This window comes from Xyrauchen texanus, chromosome 33, assembly GCF_025860055.1.
Source record: "Xyrauchen texanus isolate HMW12.3.18 chromosome 33, RBS_HiC_50CHRs, whole genome shotgun sequence".
Classification (NCBI taxonomy): Eukaryota; Metazoa; Chordata; class Actinopteri; order Cypriniformes; family Catostomidae; genus Xyrauchen; species Xyrauchen texanus.
Genome location: NC_068308.1, coordinates 22,906,438 through 22,926,692, shown reverse-complemented (window position 1 = coordinate 22,926,692; position 20,255 = coordinate 22,906,438). Strand labels below are relative to the sequence as shown.

Below are 20,255 nucleotides of genomic sequence, written 5' to 3'. Positions count from 1 at the left end.
CTATATCAGCGGGTCTCTCAGTAAAGTGAAAATGACTGCCTAGTTAGATTAGCTTGCTAACATTCTGAACATCCTACCTTTGTAATGTCATAGACTTTCCTGTCTCAGCTAAGACACCTATATTAAGAAAAAAAATCTTATATCTGATCTGCATCCATTTATAATGCTAGGTAACACAGAGTTATTTTCAAGAACAGCATCCACACTGCAATTGAGGAGGCCCTGATCTCTTATTTAGGCTTTTCATGCAGAGGATCAACATCCTGTCACATGACTACATAGACACGATGTGGCCATTTTGTGTATACAGTTGCTGTATATTTTTGCATGGCAGCAATCAGGAACATTCCAGAACTGATTAATCCACAATTTCTTTATACAACACATAGAAAGTATTCTCTTGACAGGTTTAAGGGGTTTTTGTTCATTTAAAACTCATTGAGATGGAAATGAAGCACTGGCGATTCAATACTTTTTTAGGAGGGCTTTTTTGACCACTTTTTTTTATTATTTCATTTTATATTATCAATTCAGTGTAATTTGAATTTAGAATTTTTTTGTGTTTCAATAAATGCATTTAATTTTTCAAAATCAAAATCAACCGGTAAATGTGAAGTGCATTTCGATCAATACAATCACTTTTAATACTACCCATGATTTGTGTGTCAGAAGATGAAAATGATTCTCTAAAAGCGTAAATCCAAATCCTGACGAGAACCACATTTTCCAATGTGTATAAAAGGAGCAAATCACAGCTGGGTTTCCATCCATGTATTTTTATGCTCATTTGGGATACCACACAAAAAACCGCTGGATAGAAACACCAAGATCCAAATAAAACCTCCAAAATGTGCATCAAAAACGTATACGCTCGATTGAGATAGATACATTTTTTTATTTGATATCATAAGAAGAACTGTGCATAAATTGTGACAAACACATTTACAGAATAAACTCCAATTGAATTTATTAGGAATACAAGATGTGCATTAAAAAAGTCATGTGACAATATTTAGTTCATAACTGGACTAACCAGCAGACCAATCCTTGCATCTGAAATGTTGCTCTGTTCATTCTTAAATACTGGTGTCCTGAAAATCCAAAGCCTGAATAGAATAGTTTGCAGAGAAAAATAAGTTGAGTAAAAACTTGAACTGTGCCGCAGAGCAGGCATATTGACACGTTTGAAAGAAACATTTCGACGCCAAAACTGTGTGATACACTGTTATTCCCAGACACAAATTTCTTTACAGTGTTTTGTCTGCATGCTATAAAACTCAAATATTTTATATATATATATATATATATTAGTTATATATATAGTAAACTTTCCCTGAATGTGATGCTTTTGTTCTTTTGAACATATGGGATGGAAACACAGCATTATTCGCACTTTGTTCTTGTGTTATTCAGATTTTTCACATAAATTAAATTCGCAGCTTGGATGGAAACATACAATAGACATACAAAACAATACAAATATGCCGGACACTCAACAAGGACGCAGTTAACGCACAAAAGAACACAAGTCCACATTTCTATTCTTTTAATTCATTACATACAGTCCATTTACACTACAAAATTCTTATGAATGTCTTAATTTATATCACTGGTGTTTGACAGAGAATGAACTATATAATCTGATGAAGACGGTGCAGGAGAAGAACCTCAGAATTAAATTACACTTGATCCAGCCCATTAGCGCTTTGCACACACAATTTCGCCAAATCCTCTTGCGCCTAGATTTAGCGATTGCTTGCACAAAAATTCCAAAAATGTATGGCCATGCCCTCTGACTTTGCATGCATTTAAAATAAAAAATAAAAAATATAGGGCCCTAAGTGTGAAAGGAAAATTACAAGATTTTGTTCTATGCTCAAGCTATAGTTACAGGACTAATTGTTCAAGATAACAAGCTGCTTCTTTTTGGTTCTCCCTCTTACTGGTTGTCAATTTAAATTCTATGCATTTATTATCTCTTCTAATGCAGAGCTGAGTCAATCAAGCGCTGATTAAAATGAAGCGGTCATGACTAATTTTCTTTTTCTTTTTTATATTTCAGTGGAAAAGTTTCTTCCATTCTGCCACGGAAATAACATGCATTAGTATTCAGATAATCATGCACACAGCACTCTAAATACACCGATACGAGAGAAAATGGCACATTACAATGGCTTTATTTTAACAAGCAATTGTCTTCCACTCTAAATTAAAGATGCTGCTGGTATTTGTATTCTTTGTTTATACTAAAACAATGAAGGGTCTTGAGTAAGATAAAAACTACTTTATCACTCTGTCGATGACTGTCTCCATCTCCATTTCTTCCAATATGTATTATTTATTGACCTGTTTTAGGGACATCACTTTTTCCTCACAGCTGACATAATTGTGACCATCAGCAGGAGGATGCAATGGCGGTAAATGGAAAAACACCCATGAAACGATATCAAGAAAAACATAAAACAACCTCTTCCCTTCCCCTGCCCAGTAGGAAATTAGTTTTTCAAACATTTTTCCATCGCCACCATTATTTCTCACTCAGGTACAATTACTCTATAACAGAAAATCTATTATTTTGCTAGTTGCTAACACCAACAACCGATACTAGCCAGACTGCTAGCACTTGTGCTAATTCTAATGTCCAGTGCTAGTGCTAACACTATTTTCCCCTTGCCAGTGCTCTTTTATTTCCTCATGTTAACTGAAGGCAAGTCTGAATAATGATCCATTTTAGCTTGCTACTTAGTGTTCTAGCTAACGATTGCTAGTGAACCAACGATAGTTAGACTAGCTCGCTAGCTGGCTGCTGACTAGTTTTGATTTCCTCACTGTTGGCACACATTGCATTGGCTGGCGAGAAGTATCATATTACCTTAATATTTTAATGGATATTAAATAACATTTGTAGGCAATTCTTATGTTTTTTGCAACAAGTAGAATCGACCATCACATCCTCACTTTATCCTCACTTTTACATTTCCAATTTTTAATTATAAAACCCACTGGACTGCAATTTTGAGCCACAGATGACCTCGCACCACCTCTAAGAAGTGTGAGATTTTCTGCGCTTCATTAACACTTCAGTCATCTAATACTTTGACAAAATTAAGTATCAACACTCTCTCATGTCAGTTCCTGAGAAGAAAATAATATTTAAAGTTCCTGAAGAATCTCTGTAATAGAAGTGATGGTTTAAGAAGAGCTTGAAGTAAAAGATAAATTAAAAGACTAATACAGCTGCCTCTTTTCATCATGATTGACAAACGAGGGTAATAGGATTATTTCTCATCTGATCTCTTGTCAAGCTTTTGTCAGGGCTTTTCAGATGACTGAGAGGCTGGTGAATTTGATAACCCTGGCTCTGACATTTTCAGCCTTCTAAAGCCCCAAGAGCAATCATCTCTGCTGACATTTGGAAAGGATACCAGGGTTACCTTTTTTTTTTTTTTTACTTTGAGAAACCACAATCACAGACAAATGCTTTTTGTCCTTAACCCTCTGATTCAGACTTTTTTTTTTTTTTTTAAGTCTGCCAGCCTTTTATTGTCCCCATTGTGCATAGCTGCATGACTGAGAATATGTGTGTGTTTGTGTGTATGTAGTGAACATACACATAAAGGCTGAGGGCTCTTACCTGTTGGGTAGCGCTCAATGACTGGCAGATCATCCACCTGCAAGGTGGCGTTACCACCACTTCTTGTAAAGCGAACTATGTGGTACTTTCCATCATTTACAAACTTTGAGGTTTCTTCAATGTTTATGTCATCAGTGCCCACATTGAACACCACTTTGATATTGCCTTTTTCCTGTGAAGATACAGAGAGAGAGAGAGAGAGAGAGAGAGAGAGAGCGAGAGAGTGAGAGAGTGAGAAAAAAGAAAAGATAGAAAGAAAGAAAGAAGAGAGAGGAGATAAAAGAAGAAGACTTTTAAGATTCCGTCACAGCCCCAAGCATTCGGTTCTGCTCTGCTCCACTAACACATAAAAAGACAAAGTGGTCAAGTTTTATGCTTTGGCTTATTTTAGCACATGAATATCACACTTAATGAGCATCACTCTGTTAGCAAACTTGTGCAAGACAATTCTTGATTATTAATAAAGGCCCTTGTAAAGAGACAGCTATAGTCCATCTTAAATGGCAACATAACAAATGCACCAAATTTATTGAGGACCAAAACAAGGTGCTAGTTTATCAGTCTGTGCACAATTTGTCCTGATGGCACAATGCATCAGAAAGATTTACCGCCAGTAGTGTAGTCTTGGGCATATGCAGGCATTCCCATATGCCCACCAATCTTTCTTAGGATTTTGCGTATGCCCACCTGAAATAAGTGATGATACGTATGGTCGCCAGAACAACAAGTAGGCTTTTGACCCGGAACGTTTTCAATCTACTTGATGACGTGATGCCACAGCATCCTTGAGTAAATTGAGTATATATAAGTGTATAGAGATTCTCTCTAAATGCACATGGAGCTCTGGGAGCGCAACTGATGGCACTGGCAAGACAGTCAGTCCAACTAAGCTGATCCACCAATCAAAACGTTCATTTCAGAAGCGATTGGATATTTGCTAACCAATAATATTTTCTGTTTCAGTAAGGGGTGGAACATTACACTACTACACCACTGTTTACTGCCACTCTAATACGCAAGCAATAAGCAGCGTTAATTTTTATTAATGAAAATATCTATAATTTATGTTTTAACAGGCCTGTTTACATGAAGGAAATAGAGAGTAACAAGGACATTTGGAAGTATTTTATTCACTTAATAATGACTCGCTTTTGATAATGCCTGTTTGGTTAGAATATCTTTATGACTATGTAAATGTGAGAGGATGCTACAGTTTTGATTCAGACATTTAATAAATATTATATGGTGTTTAATTAATGTTTTATGCAAGTTTAATTTTATCAGCTACCGTATGTGATTTGTAAAGGATAATGTACAGTCGCAAAATAACCCATGAAGTGGTGATCAACCTGAAAGGGTTTATTTTGCGATAACAATCAGCTGAATGTGCACGATCATGATTATTACTACTTGCCAAACAAATGAAAACATGAACAGGAACTACTGATTTGAAAAAAGAGACAATATTCTACGAGAAACATGAAACTAGCATAACACTATATAAATGAATAAAATATAATATGTTAGAAGTATAAAATATAATATGTTAGAAGTAATGAATAATGCTAAATAATGCTAAAACAATAATGGGCTTATTTGTCTCCAAAAAAATACATAAGACAAACACACACATGCCACATTTAGGGTAAAACAGCGTTACCAGCAGCAATCCGTAATTTTAAAGGGGCTGGTACCACTGCTGCAAATGTCAAAATAAAATTTACTGTGTCACACATAATACTACTTTTTCATTCCGGTTCATGTTCAAAAGTTTCTCAACATGCCTACAGGCAGATAACATTATCGAATCACAGAAAAAAAATAACCTTATAATATTTTTACCCCTTGAAATAAGCACCTGGAGGGAATATGCAGGTCATACAGAATAATATGTGACAGTATCACTGGAATGGAATCTAATCTTTCTTCTGACGTGTTTTTTGTCATCTTCAGTGTAAAACCTCATTAATGCATGTTCCTTTGGCCTTAAGATGCAGGTTGTAAGAGTGAGATCATCCCATGTGGTGAGCACCCACACCACTAGATGGCCTCAATATTTAATGCTTACCTTAACACCAATACAGCTCAGTGGGTGGGATTCACTTCTCAAGAAAATAATTTGTAATAATATTTACTAATTTCTATATATAAAACAGTAACTATGCCCACTCCATTCTATCCTCAGTGACTTTTATGCCTACACATACACTCACCTAAAGGATTATTAGGAACACCTGTTCAATTTCTCATTAATGCAATTATCTAATCAACCAATCACATGGCAGTTGCTTCAATGCATTTAGGGGTGTGCTCCTGGTCAAGACAATCTCCCGAACTCCAAACTGAATGTCAGAATGGTAAAGAAATGTGATTTAAGCAAATTTGAGCGTGGCATGGTTGTTGGTGCCAAACGGGCCAGTCTGAGTATTTCACAATCTGCTCAGTTACTGGGATTTTCACGCACAACCATTTCTAGGGTTTACAAAGAATGGTGTGAAAAGGGAAAAACATCCAGTATGCGGCAGTCCTGTGGGCGAAAATGCCTTGTTGATGCTAGAGGTCAGAGGAGAATGGGCCGACTGATTCAAGCTGATAGAAGAGCAACTTTGCCTGAAATAACCACTCGTTACAACCGAGGTATGCAGCAAAACATTTGTGAAGCCACAACACGCACAAACTTGAGGCGGATGGGCTACAACAGCAGAAGACCCCACCGGATACCACTCATCTCCACTACAAATAGGAAAAAGAGGCTACAATTTGCAAGAGCTCACCAAAATTGGACAGTTGAAGACTGGAAAAATGTTGCCTGGTCTGATGAGTCTCGATTTCTGTTGAGACATTCAGATGGTAGAGTCAGAATTTGGCGTAAACAGAATGAGAACATGGATCCATCATGCCTTGTTACCACTGTGCATGCTGGTGGTGGTGGTGTAATGGTGTGGGGGATGTTTTCTTGGCACACTTTAGGCCCCTTAGTGCCAATTGGGCATCGTTTAAATACCACGGCCTACCTGAGCATAGTTTCTGACCATGTCCATCCCTTTATGGCCACCATGTACCCATCCTCTGATGGCTACTTCCAGCAGGATAATGCACCATGTCACAAAGCTCGAATCATTTCAAATTGGTTTCTTGAACATGACAATGAGTTCACTGTACTAAAATGGCCCCCACAGTCACCAGATCTCAACCCAATAGAGCATCTTTGGGATGTGGTGGAACGGGAGCTTCGTGCCCTGGATGTGCATCCCACAAATCTCCATCAACTGCAAGATGCTATCCTATCAATATGGGCCAACATTTCTAAAGAATGCTTTCAGCACCTTGTTGAATCAATGCCACGTAGAATTAAGGCAGTTCTGAAGGCGAAAGGGGGTCAAACACAGTATTAGTATGGTGTTCCTAATAATCCTTTAGGTGAGTGTATATGCACACAGATTACCTAGATAATTCAAAAACTTGTTGCAAACAGTTTAATGAACACTTTAAATGTTTACGACAGATGGAGGCCATTAGCTTAAAAACATCAAAATAGTTGACTGTGTTCAGAGCAGTGGGAACGTGCAATCCTTCCAACAGATTTGTTACAAAAGCTACATGTGGCATTTAAAACTAACGAAATGAGGCATGTATGAGGTTGATATGAGAATATCCCTTTGTGAATACCCCTAATTCACACCTATCTCTATGAATAGAGCAAGCAGAGGACAAATCCTGACACCAGACTTCATTATACTCTTCCAGGAGATTGTGTGTTTGTTTGGCTACACTAAAGCTCCCTCTGTCTCTCTCTCTATCTCACACACCCACACACACACACACACACACACACACACACACACACACACACACACACACACACACACAGTTGTCATTCCCAGCTGGGCCAAAGCTGGATGTTCCTTCCGCCTCTCACACCCCATAATGAAGACAGATTCTGCCTGTTAGCTCTATCCTCTGCCCATCACTGGGAAATGTAAGCACAGCGTAGTTCTAGGGGGAAGACTCGCAGCTGTACATCATCGCACCATTAGCTAGGTAACTCTAAACCAATCATGTGTCAGCCATCGCTTTATATGTCACATTGCTGTTTCAGTGTGCCAACACCAGGGCTGGACTGGTAATCTGGCATACCGGGCCTTTTCCAAGTGGGCCGACGCACTTTGGGGCCAATCAGGGGCAGACTGGCCATCGGAACTGAGTGGGCAAGTGGGTCTGATGGGCTGCGATAAGCTAAAATGAGCCGCCACATTATGCAGAACGGACCACAAAATGGCGCCACGATATGCCGAAAAGGCCAGTGGGATCTGACGGTTCCGAGTACAACCTCTTCGGACCGCCAGACGGGGCTTAAGCCAAAGAGAGTCATTACATTCCTGTTTCATATTCATCAAATAAATGTCATCTTAAACTTTACTCAAGTCTGCGAGTCTTCCTGATAGAACAATGGGGCAGCGAATCATTCACCCTCCTCTTCACCCTGCTCTTTCTGACAGCCTTCTCCAGGGCCAATCTCTCTCTTTCTATGCCCATCGTTTTAGTTTTTTTGGACAGAGAAGATGTGAGAGCTTGGCCGGTGCTCCAATGGGCTGTAACATGCTACGCCCCTTTCTAAATGGAGAATGACCTCTTTTTCACCCCTCAATCCAGACAGTCCCTTTGGGTAGCTGACCTCATCCTTCAGTCGGGGGCTTTGACTGCGGGGAACAACACCAAGCCTGATAAGGGTGATACTGGGGGATCGGAGGTCTTTTGAAAACGGAAATGACAAGGTTGAATCAACCACATTATGGCCAGGGGGACTTTTAAGAATGTGTTATTGACATTCTAATGGTGGATCTTGCAAAATGGGAGTCCGTCCTACAGTCAGAGAGCTTCTCCATTAGCTCTCATGGAGGTTAAAGGAATAGTTCACTGCCAGATCTAAATTTCATTATTCATTATTCATTATACATATATATTCTAATTCTCATGCTGTTCTGGTTTTGTATGATGTTGTTTTTGCAGTGGAACACAAAAACAGAATTTTTTAATATACACTTCACATAGATCTTGACCATATAGTGGAAGTTAAAGGTGACTATGGTATGTCTAGTTCCGTAAAGGACATTAAATTGTACACTAAATTGTAAAAATGTAACTGTTCTAAAGCCATACGACAGATTTGTGGGAGGATCAGACTGAAATGTAAGACACTGATAATCTTCACTTCATATGCAGCTCTCAAATGAAATATGGCAACTATGGTGGAGGTTTAACATGAAGTTTGGTTAAGAGATACTCAAGAACCAATGATGTTTAATTGTATTAATGTTATTAGAGAGCAGTAGAGAAAGTTAATATTATCAGTGAATAATTACAAAAATTTCAGTAAAAACTATTTTTTTACATTTATGCATTTGGCAGATACTTTTATCAAAAGGTATACATTTTATTACTTTGTGTGTAATTTTCGTTCATGAAACACAAATGGAAATAACAGGCACTATTTTAGCTTCAGTCACCATTTACTTTCATTGTATATTTTTTATTTTAACACAATGCAAGTGTATTGTGACTCAGACTTAACATTCTCCTGAACAATTACTTTTGTGTTCCAAGAGGTAAGGCTCAGTTAATGACTTTACAAGCAGTTTCCTCCAGCAAACACACAGTGGCTATAGTCTAAGAGAGATACAGTATAACAGAGCGAACCCTACGTCCTACATTCAGTCCCGGGTGTGATCATGTCCCAGTTAGCAGTGTTTTCTGTAAAAGCGAAAAAAAAAAAAAGAGGAGGATCCATTATCAATGCCTCAGGGGCTAAACATATGGGAGGAGAAAGCAAAATTGAGCCATGACACACAAAGCCCAGATTACCACAAAAGAACAAATGTTTTGGGTGATATGCTTGGTATTCTGTGTTCTCTAAATGATCCCTAAAGCAAGTGACGAGGTATCATTTGAAGGGAGGGCCCGTCTAAGCACAGAGTTCCACATGGCTACATCTCAGCCATCCCTGTCCATCACCAGCTTCTTGGAGAGGTGTCTCCACCGAGGCCTGCAGTGCAGCTCTAAATATAAAGGACTGATCCAACTGGATTCTCATTAAACTCAATGGAGGTTGTTATAGTAACACAGTTCTCCAGAGTATTCTCGTTTCTTGTAGGCATTTAGATGACAACCACGGAGCCATCCCAACTGATAGAGCATTTCATCTACACTGGAACTGCAACTATCTCCCCTCGCCATGCACAGAAGTAATACAATTGTTTAAAACTTGAGAATAGAAACGTTAAAAATACATTAGCAATGAAAAGTGGTTAGTACGGAGTAGGCTTCATTCCATGCTGCTAACTATACAATAACATTTCTGTGTATGTTCTGCATTTGTTTTATTACTCAAGTATTAAATAAATCTATGCAACAACTATGATTATTGTAATAGAATAAATGTTCCATGAAGAGGAGGCAAACATACACAAAGGGATGGTTTGGTTGCTCTGGAAACCTAGAGGACAAGAAAAGGCACTAATGATGTTTCTTATTTAGGGAAGGTGCAGGCATAAGCTTATGGAGTATGACGGAGTGTGTGCGCCACAGTGGGGATGCTGATCTGCCATGGCATTCAGCTTAAATGAGCTGGTGCATCCAGGAAACCTCAGCCACTTTACATAAAGAGCCCCTCTGTAATACTCAGGCTTATACCAAGGGAATGCACTTAATTGGATAGAACACCCAGACATGCAATATATGCCCTCATAAATAACTTGTGTTTGAAATTAGATCAAAATGTCAAGCTGTGTATGTGTGATATGCTTCGTAGTGCATGTGCCCTTATGTTGAAGCACTGCAGGTTTGGTGAAAGATAAAATGTTGGGTCTGCAGAATAATTCCACTTTGGCAAGCAGTTCTTATTGTTTAAACCCCTCCTTCACTCTCTTTTTGTCTCTCTCTATTGCTTGCGTTCTTTCACAATCTCGGTTTATCTTCTGGTAAGGGCTGGATCTGGTGAGATCATGAATCTTTTTGGCAGCACATAAATCTTTTCCAAGTTCTGTGAAAACTGAAAATAGCACTCTGTCCTAGTTCCTCGCAAACCTTGAAAACCAAATGCACTCTATGCACGTTGTCTCCAGGACTCATTGAGAACTCATGCTCATTGTCTGCTCACTGCAGTGCTGAGCTTCTCTAAGTTTCTTCAGCTGCCTGAGAACAAAACAAAAAACAGCATCATGAAAGCGAGACGCAATATCTCTCGCAGACAATACCATTTCATATCACAATCGGCAAATTCAACGGCATGCTGAAGCGATGCTATTTTTGCATTGATCCTTGTCAACCCGACACTGGGCTTCAATAGTATGATCTGAGCAACACTCTTTGATGCATTGACTCTAATCTGAAGGAAAAAAATGCACGGTAAACATTTTGAACAAAAAGCAAAGGAATGAGTGGGCCGAATTTAGCACAAAGACAGCATTTAAAAGAACACCTGTCTCTCTTATTTTGATGAATACATTTAAATATTCATCTTTTACTTCTACCACCATCTGTCTCCTTATCCTTTCAGGTACTAAAGATAGCCAAGACACAGTTTGCCATACGGCGCATTTATTCTGGAAAAAATGGCTGACGAAGACAAAACAATAAATTGTCTGAGGCTAGTCAAACTGTTCTGTACGCTGCTCGTAAACTGCATAATGACCTGGAATACAGTTTGATGGTATGTAAAAATGACAGATGGCATAAATGACCCATATTCAAATTTGGCGGGTAAGTAAACATAGGAAATAAGGATCACTGGATTCTGATTGAGAGGCAAAATGGCTTTTTTCCAAAGTCGTGGCTGTTTCCATCTCAAGCTGCTAGGCAGAGACAGGCGTAGTCCACTCTGACAGTATGAGGTCAGCAGACACTTTGCTGTCACTCAGAGCCATGTCACACCTCATTCATGTCTGACCAGGTATGTCCTACCCACTCAGACACAAGTGAAGCAGAAAATCAGCATCTGTCACTCTCTTTCACTTTCACCTCCATTCAAATGCATCTGTGTGTGCATGTGTGAGCATATGGGCTAACCTGAATCATTTTGCCTAAAAAACATATAATATATAATGTAATATCAAACAGAAAAAGAGAAAATTGGATCATTTATAGGGATCCATTACAAATCCCTAATTTATTTGATCTGCTCTACTTTGTCTTACCATCTGATGCTTATAGAAACTCTTTCTCAATCAACACTTTCAGTGCAAATCTGATTGGTTGGTTCGATGAATCTTCTATGAGTAGATGCACACAGGATGTTTTATGAGTCCATCTGGAAGCCGAATTGTGTTCAAAAGGTTCCACATTGATAGAATGAGCACTTTTGAGGACAAAATAACCACTGAATTTGCCCAAGTTTGCCAGGTTAGAAAATAAATATCCACGAGCAGAGCTGTATTTTCTACTTTGTTTACTTATGTCTGTGAAATGCTCTATAATAAAATGTTCTATGCTGTACTCAGACTCTCTTCACATTTTCTGCTATTCTCCCATGCATTTTCTGTGCAATTGCTTGAGGAGACTCAAGTGAAATTATAAAAATATTTTGTTCCCCCATGTCAGTGTTTTATTATGGTACGATACATCTCCAATAACCCCTCCCCTAAACACTGCGTAATGATAAAACCAACTGTGATTGGTCGCTTTACATGTCAGTTAGATGGCTTTTCCTGTATAAATGGGTGTTTCTTGGACAATGGAAGCTGCTATAGACCGCAGACCTTTGCCGTAGTAATATGTCTGGCTACGCGAGACTACCCTTTACTTACCCTCATGTTGTACCAAACCTTTGTGACTTTCTTTATCACTATTACAAGACTTCTGAAGCCAAAAAATAGCTTTGTGTGAGGAAAAGACTGAAATTTAAGCAGTTATTCATTGATAATCTTTCCCTACGATACAGCTCTATAATGGACTACAAAAATTGCACCATGCCAAATGGCATTTGTTTTCATGAATCTTTTAACCAAATGTCATTGATGGCAATGGTGCCATATTTGTTTTCAAGGCTATAGTGGAGGGGAAGATTATCAGTGAATTACAACTTAAATTTCATATTAAGTTACATTAATAAGACTTAGAATACAGCATGTGAGTGGTTTGGACTACTTTTATGATTTTTGTTTGTCATTGTGGAGCTTGACAGTCCCAGTCCCTTTTCAAGAATGTCATTCTGATTTGGAACGACATGAGGTGAGCAATTAATGACAGAATTTTGTTTTTTTGGTGAAGTATTCCTTTAAGATGCCCAAAATGCTGGCTCCACAATTGCCAACATCTAAGCAAAGGTGTATTCTGAGAGCTGAAATATTTCACCTCTTTCTTTCTCCCTCTCAATTTCTATCCCCTTGTCAGTACTACTGTCCACACCTCTGTGCTTCTCGCTGCCGAGTTAGCTGTGATCGTCACCATTCTTCTAATGTGCTCATTAGACTGCCCACACACACACACACACACACGCGCACATTCTTTTGGCATGATGAGTGTGAGAGGTCAGAATGTGCTAATGATTTGCACTAAACCCAGGGGTATAATCACTTGGCTTTGACTTGTTTACACACATCATCCATTTCTCCTTCAATCCTGTCCTGCTTGGCGACTCTTGACAGTAAAGTGCTTTGCATGGCTGCCATTGAAACCAGGCAGTCCATAGGGCATTTGGCCATGGGTTCGAGCAGCTGGCAAACTAATCTTCAGAAGGAATGTTTTTAATAGGCCATTACCCCTTGAAATGCAAGTGTAAGTATATGTATGAATGTTTTTTTCTTTCTGTACAGTGCTGTTAGTGCCTGTATCACCATTTCTAACATTTCTCTCTCTCTCTCTCTGCATGAGCAATGGCTCAATGATTTGGGGTGAACAATGACTAATGATAATCCCCAGTGATGGTTATATGATGAGATTTAAATGAACTCTGCCACAAAGGTTTAGGGTCATAAGTAGCACAGAACGTGGGGGGAGGGACACCACTGCTTGTTTGAAAAATTGGGACATCAAGGCCCCCTCGTTAACATGGTCAATGATCCTAAGTTAATTCACTTTCTGAAAGGCAGTATCCGGATAATAATATCTTCCATCCCTGCCTACAGACAGGTTTATCAAAACATCCCGTTACATCACCGAACAGTCTCGCCACGAATGTCAATACTGACACACTTAATGTTGTCTGTGCCCAAATATAATTAACGTAAATGGAAGGAAAAATCTTTTCTTTTCTTCTTTTCTCAATTACAAGATACAAATGGTAGTGGATATTTGTAATGATTTTAACTGATTTATGAAGTGTTAGCGGTGTAGGTACAGCTAATTTATCCTCCTACACACTTGCTGATTCATTTCTTAAATACCTTTTATGTTGGCTTAGCAGTCACCAGTTTATTAAACATAAAAAATGGCAGACTAGGCACTGCAGAGACTCCACCAGTCACACATAAGAATTAGCCTAGATATCCACTGCTAATCGCATCAAGACATTAAGGGCCTTTAATTTCTTTCTAAACATTCCCTGCTATCCCTATGCCAAAAAGCCATATATCAGTCATGGATGCCTGATTATTTGTAATGCCAATACAGGGAAATATATAATCTGTGATAAGCTTAATTACAGGCATTATGTAAAGTGTTACATAGGGTCTTATGTAACTTCAGCAAGTTAATTTTAAGACACATTTGAAGACACCATTGCTCCCTACCACCTTGCATGATGCAAGAATCTTTTATGTGTTTTTAAAGATTGAACTGTTTATAACTTGACGCAATGTGCCCAAAAACAGAAGACATGCGCAAGAACTACAATAGAAACACTTTTACTGAATATATTCCTATGGAATTTTTATAGGAATATAGATATGCATCAAAGAACTCATGTGTCTTTGAGTCAAATAGCCATGTAAACACATAAATCACTGAGAGAATGTCATCAATATCATCGCATTGCATCTGAAATGTCAATAAGGTTATTCTAAAATGCTGAACATTAAAAGCTTGTCATCTGATATATGGATTTTTATTGGCTACATTTTCCTCCCAGAACTACCTGACAAGCTTTAGCTCCCAGATGTAAGACATCTACCACTGAGCAAGTTCGTCAGAGAATTTTGTCTGTGTAATCTAAACCCAAAGTAACTTATTACATTTAAAGGAACATTCCGAGTTCAATACAAATCAAGCTCAATTTGTGGCACAATGTTGATTACCACAAATATTTATTCTGCCCCTCTAAAAAACATAATCATAAAAATTACAATTTAAACAACTTTACAGCTGAAATAATACATACATTTTTCTGTTAAAACTTGTGTGAGTGCTTTTATAAATTATAATCTTCATATAAACCCTTCAAAACCTGGCCCCATTAATTTCCATTGTAAGTGGACCTGAAATAATTTTTTGTAGTAATCAACATGCTGCCAAACATGCTGTTGATTGAGCTTAACTTGTTTTGAACCCAGGACATTCCTTTAATAAAAGAGCTACATTGGCTTTAACTTTCAGTTTAATTTCTATTTTTGCATCAATTTCCCCAGAAGAGGGATGGATGACTTGTTTAAAAGCTAGAGCACAGCATGCTATTCGCATGCTAAAGCACCTCCCCTAAAATATATAGTTAAAAAATAAAATATGAAAATTTTTTAAAACTAGTTGAACTCACTAAACAATAAGTCGGCTGTTGGACAACTAGTCTACCATCGTGACCCATCCTCAGTTTTGAAGCACACACATTGTGGCACTGTAGCTGAAGTCATATACAGTCACCAGCATGCACCGTAAGCGGAGCAGGGCTCGGCTGGAGAAATAATTACCTCACTGTGCTCAGAACGCATATGCTGAGGCAGTTGTGCAACAGTCACGCCATGATACGACACCCTTGAGAAAGCAAGCTGATTCTGCTGGGAATCAAGTTTGTGATTACAGCAGGAGTGGGCGTAAAAAATAGAACGAACTAAGAGGAAAAAGAAAAATACACAACTCTCCGAACCTCTGTGCCAAACACTTTCCCGTCCCCCCTTGCCTCCATCTCCTCCACCTCCCACTGCTCGGCACAACATGTCAGAGGAAATGCGGGTTCTATCAAATAGCATCCTCTGAAAGCAAGGGTTGGTAGCGCCTTCTGTTCTCAACATTATACAGATTTTATTCATGAGGATGGTCCGAGGCGCTGGAACTTTCTAAAACAGACCAGCACTTTGAGTGTAGGAGGAGGCATAGAACACTATGATTAACCTAATGATCATTCACTGGGCTCCTCAGGAGCACAAAACCGAGCGTCTCTCTTTGTGAGCTTCTGCTCTGGGGTTTATGTGACAATGAATGAACAGCAGGCAGTCTCAGGAGAGTGTGTGTAAGTCTAAGCAAGTTCAGACATGATGACACAACAATGGGGTCCAAAAACCTGGAAAAACACTGGAAAAACGAAATATACTTGAAATAAACAAAGTTAAAGAAGAAAAATTAAGACATCTAAGATTTTTAACTATTTTAAGTTCATAAATCAAATGTAAGCCAATTCCTGACATTGACCATGTTAACCAGTTTGTAAGGAAGTTCAGAATTTCTGACTTCATTCAAGAAAACAAGATGCTCTCTGGAACATTCTCAAATCATGCAGGGATTATATGGCTTATCAGGATTTGCACAAACAGGAGGGCATGATGTCACTGGTAACTCTTTACAATAAGGTTCCATTTGTTAACATTAGTTAACATCATTAGTTAACACGAACAACACTTATTACACATTTACTAATCTTAATGCTAATTTTATCATATAGTAATACATTTTTAAAATCAAAAGTTACATATGTTAACATTAGTTAATGCACTATAAACTAACGTGAACTAACAATGAACAATAGTATTTATATTAACTAACATTAACAAAGATTATTAAATTATGTACAAAATATATTGTTCATTGTTTGTTCATGATCCCTAATGTTAATGAATGGAAACTTATTGTAAAGATTTACCTTACTTTACCAAAAGGGGGTCATGCCAAATGTTTAGAATTTCTGAAATTCAATGTCTCACCCAAATTATGCAGATAACCTAATTTGTAACGATTATTTTTTTTATTATTATTCAATTATAACAATTCTGAAATTCAACTTTTCACTCAAATTGTTATGCTGATAATAAAATTTGTAAAGGGAAATTTTTTATTAAATTAGAAAAATGCCAAAAAGAAGGATTTTCACTAGTGGGTTCAGACTTATAACCACATTATACAGTATGTGTGTCTTAGAGATGGGGACTGTGACACTGTGTAATCTACGGTGTGCTTTTTTGTTTGTTCACTCACAATCTGAAGCTGCAGGTAATCTCCTAGGCCAGACGAACTGTCCACCCTAACCAGGACTGCGTCCTTCTGCTGGGTGCTAAACCCGACAGCCAGCCGGTCAGCTCGTGTGCTTGGTCTGTCATTGGGCGGCCATGTGTACACAATAAGCCCTCCATCTCGTCCGAATATGTATGTTGTTCCCGCTGCAGAGAAAAGGAGACAAAATATTAAATGGGTGTGTATCCAGTGTCCTAAAAAAGCTTTAGTCACACTTAAAAATGTACTGTAAGTGAAATCTACAGTATTTTTGAAGCAATAAAGCACAAGAAAATATAAAGTTGATTAATTTTTGAATGACAAAACATAAGCTGTATTGTTCAGAATTTAGACAATAGTATCTGAACACTTTCTAGGAGTCAAATATTAGTGGTGCACCCTCACTGAACACTTTATTAGAAACTCCTGTACACCTACTTATCCATGTGATTATCTAATCAGTCATTTGTGTGGCAGCAGTGCAATGCATAAAACCATGCAGATACATGTCAGGAGCTTCAGCTAATGTTCACATCACCCATCAGAAGGGCAAAAAATTTGATCTCAGTAATTTCAACTGTGGCATGATTGTTGTGCCAGATGGGCTGGTTTGAGTATTTCTGTAACTGCTGATCTCCTGGATTTTTCACGCACAACATTCTCTAGAGTTTACTCAGAATGGTGCCAAAAACAAATAAAAACATTCAGTGAGTGGTAGTTCTGAGCCTTGTTGATGAGAGAGTTCAACAGAGAATTGACAGACTGGTTTGAGCTGACAGAAAGGCTACGGTAACTCAGATAACCACACTGTTCAATTGTAGTGAGCAGAATAGCATCTCAGAATGCACAACATGTCGAATCTTGAGGCGTATGGGCTACAACAGCAGAAGACCACTTCGGGCACTTTATTAGGACCATAGTCTGTATATACATACTTGTGGTTACTCTGCTTAGACACCAGTGTGAACTTGAGGTTAAATTACTTCATACATCCACAAAATATCCCCTTCATACCAATTGGAGAAAAGTAATTACAAAAATGACAAGACAAATATCAAGCATCATTTGCTTGCAGAAGTTACTGGGTTTGACATTTTGTTCCATAATGCGATGGAATTCATGCATGTTAAGTGTAACTTAGGAGTCCAAAAACTGCAAATGTAAGTGATAAGTGGTATTTTCACCTTTTTAGCCTCTGAGTTTCATTTTGTGTTTGTATGTGTGTGCGCATATCCGGAGCTTTTGCTCCATTACACAAAGCGCGGGAGTATCTTGATGAACCCATCAGAGTGCCAGACAGCCCCTGCTGCGTCCTGATTGGCTAAATTATAGCCCTTGTGTGACCCTCAGTATTCTGGTGTCACCAGGAGCACCTGTATCTGCTGAAGCTTGAGCTAAACAGAGTTGCTCTTGCTACAACCACTCAACACACGCACATACCCCTTCCAAGTCCAGAGCTGATTGAGCTGATTACAGCCACTCTCCTCACCCGCCGACACACCGGACAATCAATCTAGACCCGCGGCCCCCAGCACAGCACCTGCTTCTGCATGCATTTATTCCGCCAAAGGTGGTCAAACACGCCGCAGATCAGACAGCTATTCCTGCTCAGCGAGATGTATGCTAATGCCTGATGGAGCTAATTACAGTGACACAAGCAGGTAGCTGACTGTGAGAGGGGTCACTTTGATTCAATGCCTGCAGGAAGGTTTCTCAGGGAAATTGACATTGCTTTTGCGTCGAGAGAAATAAAGAAAGAGAGAACGGTAAAAAGAAATGCTCAAGCCTAATGGAGTCGATCTCATTAATTGCAGACCGTGCCCACTCTTTTGATCATCTGTGACTTCAATAGTAAAATGTTTGAAACCGCCACATCAGTGGCAGGTGCAGCCAGGGTAATGTTCACAGAGCAAAGAGCTCATCAACCTCAAGACAACAGCCTCGGGAGATGCCAGCCACACTTCAATGCTCTCCTCTCCACAGTGTGCGGCTGTTGTGCTTCTGAGCTCCAGATGCAGATAAGACAGGCTGTGGAGCGGCACAGCGAAAAACCCAGAGGAGACCGGAGCCCTAGTTAAAGTGCTGATAGCTGATTTAGAAGGGCTGGGGTTTTTTCCTGGCACATTTCTCTATTTGCAGAGCTGTTAATTTACTCCGCTAAGTGTGATTTTCACCAGCGAGCTCTCGGCAGACCTCTTGACCGCATCTCAATGAGACTCTGTCACACCATGTCAGTGATCAGCCTGACCCCCATGGAAAACAGCACCCTTTAGGCACATACATGTGAATAAAAAAACACGGATTCACACACAAACCAGTGTTATTACAGTTAACAAAATCTAAAACTAACTAAAATAGTTTTCATAAACTAAAATAATTTTTTTATTAAAAATGAAAATAAAATTAGTTTTCATAACTCCAAAACTCACTAAAATATATAAAAAATGATCTCAAATTAATTTTAATTTTAGTTTTTGTTTTTGTAATAATAGGGTGAATATGGGCAAAGTGCGGCACTTTTGGAAATTTTACTTTTCTTGACACTTTGAATTATGATCTAAACGACACATAACCTAAGATTAAACCTTTAAAGAAAGCTTAGGATGTGTTCAAACTTTGCCAAAAGCAAAAATGAAGACATTTTCAATACTAAGATGCAGAACTTTTGAAGACCTTCTTTTGACCAAATCCCAGATGTTTTAAGCAGTTCTGGTAAAGTGGGACAGAGGAAAAAATTATTCTCTAGAAAATATCTACATCTATATGAAATACATTTTTATATTTTCATGTACACTTTCATATCATAACAAAAATACTTTTTATAACCTTAACAAGATTTACCTAAAATTTCTGTCATTCTCTTTACCTAGCTTTTTCTAACACTGGTCATTAAATTAGCTCTGTTGACTTGCATTGTAATTAGCTCTGCCACACATCCCAAAATAAAATCATTAATTTAAAACCTCATAAAGATAAAAGGAATAGTTCACCCTAAAATGAAAATTCTCACATCATTTACTCAACCTCATGCTATCCCAGATGTGTATGACTTTCTTTCTTCTGCAGAACACAAATGAAGATTTTTAAATAATATTTCAGCTCTGTAGGTCCATACAATGCAAGTCAACAGGATCCAAAAACCTGAAGCTCCAAAAAGCACAAAAAGGCAGCATAAACATTATTCATAAGTGGTTTAATCAATGTCTTCTGAAGTAATCTAATCGGTTTTGGGTGAGAACAGATCGAACTCTAACTCCTTTTTCAATGCACATTT

The 20,255-nt window shown here is 38.4% G+C and overlaps 1 protein-coding gene across 23 annotated transcripts in view; it reads right to left on the bottom strand.

Annotated features, from left to right (window-relative positions):
• Positions 1 to 20,255, bottom strand: part of LOC127626642 (neurexin-1a-like) — a 223,136-nt gene that overhangs the window by 27,893 nt on the left and 174,988 nt on the right. For all 23 annotated transcript variants that reach the window (XM_052102589.1, XM_052102590.1, XM_052102601.1 and 20 more), the window contains 2 exons: positions 16,967 to 17,148; positions 3,635 to 3,806 (listed from right to left, as the gene is read on the bottom strand). In XM_052102589.1, coding sequence (XP_051958549.1) covers positions 3,635 to 3,806; positions 16,967 to 17,148 — 354 coding nt within the window. The remainder of the gene's footprint in view (positions 1 to 3,634; positions 3,807 to 16,966; positions 17,149 to 20,255) is intronic.